Below are 6,000 nucleotides of genomic sequence, written 5' to 3' on the forward strand. Positions count from 1 at the left end.
TCTGCAGTTTTAGATTATTTTATGACCTTTGTGCATCTTGTTTCACTAATTCATTTACCCAATTTTGCTGTTTAACTTTGATTAAACTAGTACCCAGTACAGATATAATATATAACAGCTTTAAATAGTCTGCAGTAGATGTTGAGATGTTCAGCTAAGTGGTAGCAGACCAGAGTGGATGGCTGGGCAGAGGCAAATGTTTAAAGTGGCATAATAGAAAATTCTTCCTTCTGGTTTAGTTTTTGCTTTTATCTCCAAATATTTTGTCTCCATTTGTCTAAATTTGACTCACTTTAGTTTAATTCTACAGTGCTTCGTCTAAAAAAATGTAAAAAAAACACTACTCTATACCAACAGGTCCTTAATGTTGCCCCGCCTTCTTTGTAAATGGTCTTTTCTCTGTGATCATTCGTGCTTTTTCTCCATAGACATTTCAGTAAATAAAAAGCTTTTTAAAATTTGTGAAGAGGAACAACACTATATGCATGCGTTTTGTTTGTTTTTTAAGATGGAATGAGCTGAACTCATTCCATGCAGCTTTTGTAGTGACAACAATCCCCGTTCCCTCATTTTCCACTTTGTAAAACCATGGTCCTGTGGCTCCAATCACCGATACTGGTTATTTGCAGATTAACATGACTTCACTCCCCTCTGGCTGCTAACCACATGCAACCATGGAGCAGGTCGAGTTACTACAGTAACAGCGACCTCTGTGAACTCGGGTGAAGCTCGTGGTTAGTGTAACATTTTACGAGTAGCTCAGGAGTGAAATGTGATTTCTGCAAGACCAAATGAATTTGTTTTACAGTCTGATAAGTCAACCTAGACATTTCAACTGTTTCCAACTCAGCTGCTACCTTTTACCCCTCACCCACACACACCCACACACAAGCCCCAGCCACTAACCCCAATCCCTCCCTATCTTTTTTTTTTCTTTCTCCATGTGGTCATGTATGAGGGAACTTTGGTAAGCGACTCACAGTTCTCAGGAAAGAACATTGTACTTACCGGCATGATTGGGAGCGGGGGCGTCAAAGCGGGGATTTACATGTAATCTGGAACACCAGCTGGCCAAACACACACACAGACAGACACACACACAAACAGTAGATACAAAGAACATGGGGTGGTGATGGTGCATAGATAAGATGCTTGCCTTTGGTGTGGGAGATGTGGGTTCAATTCCCACTGTGAGACATACACCATTGTGCCCCTGAGCAAGACACTTAACCCCTAGTTGCTACAGAGGTGTGTGACCTCTGACATGTATAGCAATTGTAATCTCTTTGGATAAAAGTGTCAGCTAAATGAATTTTGAACAGTGGCAGGCGATGGACTTAACCCAGATGTGCATCACAGTTATCCTGTGTATGTGTCTGTACCTCTAAGTATGAGTGCGTGTACAGTTTTACTTGACATGTCAATTCTTTTTCAAAATCTGTCCCAGTTCTACTTTATTACCACCCTGCTTTTAAATAGTGCATACACACTGTAGTTTAACTGCACACCATGTAATCACCTCATACCATGCTCGTTCATATTCATTTTTGGTGTACTTTCATGTCACACATGAGATACATTCTTTGATTCTTCACTGAGTCAAGAATTGTTGTGGTCTTTTCCACTGAAACACTACACACACTACCACCATGAGTCTACAGTCATGCCAGCATCTGTGGAAGCTGTACTGCTAACACGGTCCCAATGACATGCTGGCGTTCAGCAGGTACAATGTTCACCACATTCCCCATCATAGTTTAGCGTGTTTGCACTTGTTGTCATGATATTGTTGCACCAAAACCTAAATAAAATCAATTGCAGATTAAAGTTAATCTTATTTGTCTCTTTCCTTCTCTTTAGGGTCGATGCATCAACTTCACAAGAGTGAAAGACGAGTCAGCGGCAGCCAAGGCCCCCCATCGCACCCCGATCCACACACCCTCGCCCCCGCCACCGGACTACCGCCCTGTGACCCGCACCGCCTCCTCGTCGCCCACCTCCACCAGCCCTCCTGCCAGATCACCCCCGTCAGGCCAGATACCCCCAGGACCGCCACCATCTCGCACACCCCGGGGCTTCCTTGTGCACCGCCGTCACGTCCCCCGCCCAGCCTTCGACCCTGAATCACACAGACAAACCCCTCCCACGTCCCAACGCACCCGCTTTGATATCACAGACTTTCTGCTCTGCTGACCAGTTCTTTCAGTTTGAAGGTTGTGGTCCTCGCTGCCCAAGATACTCCCGCTATTGGCCAAAGATCAGCAGTATTTTGAATCCCAGTCATTCTGTGTTCCTCTTCTCGCATCGGAAAGAATGTCAAGTGAAACTGTGAGATGGCAGGAAGTTATTTAAACATGCTAACACCAAGCATGATACATTCTGGAGGTAACAAATGTTATATATAATACCAGGATACATCGGTGAAATATTACCAACCTCAATGCTCTCTGTGTTCACTGTTTATATGCAAAGTAAAGTGTGGAGCCCCCAAAACAAAATAGTATTTGAGCAAGAAAGATTATTTTGACAAACAGTTTGACTTGACATTCAGTTGCATACATAGGGCGATTGGGGTGATACGGGGAAATATTTTAGTTAGTGTTGGCGTTTGTAAGATCAGGGAGGATTGTTGCTGGACAGCAAAGCATGTAGGGACAGGAAGTCCACAGAAGAATACTGCGATGGATGAAATTTCTTTGTTGTCTTTATCAACTACTGAGTTAGGCCATTGTTGTCAAGAGTGAAGTTGAAAAGTAGGTTGTACATGAAAATCTAAGTTTAAACATGAGCAGAATGGATTGGCTTATTCCGCCATTGCTATGGTGGTGCATCACAGGTTTTGGGAATTAGATTTCAAAGCAATTTCAATTGGTTGTGTTGTTAATGGTGTTGAGTAACTAAGCTGATTTGCTAAAAAAAAAATTTGGACATTGTTACTTGTACTCAGTGTTTTTCTTCAACTTCTTGTGATGTTTCTTCTATCCAACAACATGCTAACCCAACTAATTCCAGCCCTGTAATACAGAAATGATTCAGTTACATGATTTAGTGGTCCAGTGTAGGTACCATTCAGTGACAGGGACGTGTACAGATGTTATGTGGAAGGTATGTTTTTACAATATGTGTTTAAGATGAGTTTTTGAGTGTTACATTGGTTAATATCTTTGAGGCTTTGGATTTTGTCCTTAAACACCTTATCATGTAGTTGAAATTATAATACAGCGATATGTCTTTTTGTTTTTTGTTTTTTAATGGTATCTGCGCACATAGACTGCTGGGCAACTACAGTATGTATTTGTTTTTGTTAGCATTTGGACATTGAAACGAGCAACCAGAAATCAGGTTAACGTCTCTCCTCACTTTTTTTTAATACACAATCCTGATACTGTATTTTGATACCAATGTGTTTTTTATGTCTTCAGTTTTATCATCACCGGTCACATTGCAACTGCAGGGCAGTTCAAAGAGCATCTAATTTATTTTACTCCCCGAGAGAAATAAAGGAGAGTACTTGAATATTGACAAGGTGTCCAACCGCCAAGACGGACACTGTGCGCAGAATTTAGAAACACAACAGCTAGCCAGTTCACAGAAGGTTTACCAGCGTTTCTCAACCCCTCTGCTACAGTGAGAAACATTTGAAACAGGAAGTGAACCAGCTACATTTTATGCTGTGTAAATTAAAAAAAACAAAAAAAACTTTTGTAGCAGGCCAAAAGACGCCGCCAGCGACGTTTACATGTTAGCAGTGACTACATGCTAAGGGGGGGGGACACCTCCCCGCCAAAAATAAACAAGAACAGAACTATGACATTGTGGCTTCAGGGTGTAGAAAAGAGGGGGAAATTTGCTGGTATTCCTTTTATATCCAGTGCCTACTGGAATTTTCATCTTGTTTGATTTTTTACACTTTCATTTTGATGTGTGTCATTCAGCTATTTGTGTACTGTTGTGTTACTACAGGCATTCATAATCGCTCTCAGTGCCTTAAAGCTGAAAGCTAAAAGAAAGGCACCTACGTTGCTTCTCTCATGTGTCCAACCACCCACACAAACCTTTTCTTCCGTTGAAAACAACTTGATCTGACTTGAATTAGAACACATTTTAATCAAGGGCTGTATGCGCAATCCTCAAATGAATTGTGATGCATTGGTATAGTTTCCATGAACAAATCAGACATGTGTAAAACAATCCAATTTTGCTAGCAATGTCTAGCATCAAATTTGACCCTCAAATTTCCCACAACCCCTATAGGTTCTGATCAAAACAGCTACCTAGCTGTCTCTGACTCCCTCTCCAATTTTGCTTTTATAGCTCCATTTCAAAACACAGTGCACCTTTTACATAGGTTTTTTTACATACATTTTCTACATACCTATTTGTTAAGCCATGTTACCTTTTATGGCGAGACCACTGGGAATTAGATTTTCCTTAAAAAAGTCAGCTGTTTACAGATTCCTAAACCCACAACACAATTATACTGTATTACGTTGTAATTTGCTGCACCATCAAACTGCATCTTGGTCTGACTTACCCCGTTTTTTTTTTTCAACTAAAGCAGATCTCATCGCCTCAGCTGAAACTTATAAATTACGCCATCTATACAAGATACGAGGAGTGGATGTATTTCATTTGTTACATACACACATGACACATTTGAACGCTTGGATAGAAACCCAAAGTATAATTACTTAATTGTTGTTTATGAGACTTAAAAGGTTTTGTTTTTATACAGTGCGCGAATATTGTTCACCTCTGTAACACCTAAGAACGAATTTCAGTATAAATGCAGCATTGATGTAGGATCAGTATTTGAGGGGGGAACTTCTGCAGGAGCTATCGCTGTCAGAGCTCAATGTCATTCCTAATCTTGATGAGATATATTATGTTAACCAGTGTTTTTTACACATATAAACAGCAGTACTGAGTCAAATATGAAAGACGTATATGATTTTCTCTTGTTGGTTGACATGACTTTTTTTAACAGTATCAAAAGGTTGACTTCCAAGCTTCTACCAGAGAGTTTCTGTGTGTGATTCTGCTTGCACCCATGTGTAATACAGGATTCAGTGTCTCACCCGCCTAATTCCCCTTTTGCAGCTCCACCCCTGCAGGTTTGGACAGTAGATAACTGTACCATTCACAGTTCGCCTTGTGTACTACCCACACACACATTTTGGCTACTCTCATAAGCACAGAAAAAACTGGCTTTTGGTCTTGCCCTTAACCTATTTATATGAAACTGATGCTGTACCTGCAGCTGAGTCTCATGATTACCAACACTGGCCTTTTCACGGCAGACATTGTAACTTATCATAGCAGGAAAATCACAAGTGTAACTAATAACAGTAATGGTTGACTCAGTTTAATTAAGTTCCACTAGCCCTGACATGCATAGTACAGTAGGGCCTAGGGCCTAAAACACCTGAATGTAAAGCAGACATTAATACTGTGACATACCCTAGGTTAGACTGTCTGCTGTGAGAAATGTCTTTAAATAAATCAATAAGATATTCTAAGTGGCAGGGAAATAAATTATGGCACCATGGGCTTTTTCACATAAGACATTTTAACATGTTTAAGTAGGAAAGCACAGGTATAAATGAAAATGTTCATAATTGCTGAATTCCATTTAACTGCTTCACTTTGAGGGTCCAGCATGTGCATACTGGCTCTCTGTTATGGCTTACTAGGATACTTGAATATAACGGAGCCATCTTTAATGTTATTAGTAACATCTGTGCAACAACAGTTGTATGCTCCTGTCACAACCGTATCTATTGTGTACATTACAAAATCTGGACACTAATAACCGGATCTTCATCAAATTGAGGTAAGAATAGAGACATGCATTGTCCGATGGCCCGGCGGTGGCATTAAGTTTTTTTCCAAGAGAGACATGAGACAGAGGTAAAATGCAAAGCACAAACATGGCATTTATTGTCTTCCATACAGACACGATGAGACACCAACATCAACGAGAACAAACATACACTGAAA

General features: G+C 40.5%; 1 protein-coding gene across 1 annotated transcript in view; it reads left to right on the forward strand.

Annotated features, from left to right (window-relative positions):
• LOC119883759 (anthrax toxin receptor 1-like) overlaps positions 1-4,549 on the forward strand; it is a gene marked incomplete at its 5' end in the record, with an annotated part of 44,668 nt that extends 40,119 nt beyond the window's left edge. Inside the window, one exon of the mRNA XM_038694390.1 lies at positions 1,861-4,549. Coding sequence (XP_038550318.1) covers positions 1,861-2,193 — 333 coding nt within the window. The remainder of the gene's footprint in view (positions 1-1,860) is intronic.
• Between the last annotated feature and the right edge of the window lie 1,451 nt (positions 4,550-6,000).

This window comes from Micropterus salmoides, unplaced genomic scaffold (genome assembly GCF_014851395.1).
Source record: "Micropterus salmoides isolate LMB-PRFRI ecotype aquatic unplaced genomic scaffold, ASM1485139v1 Ms_hic_scaffold_301, whole genome shotgun sequence".
NCBI lineage: Eukaryota > Metazoa > Chordata > Actinopteri > Centrarchiformes > Centrarchidae > Micropterus > Micropterus salmoides.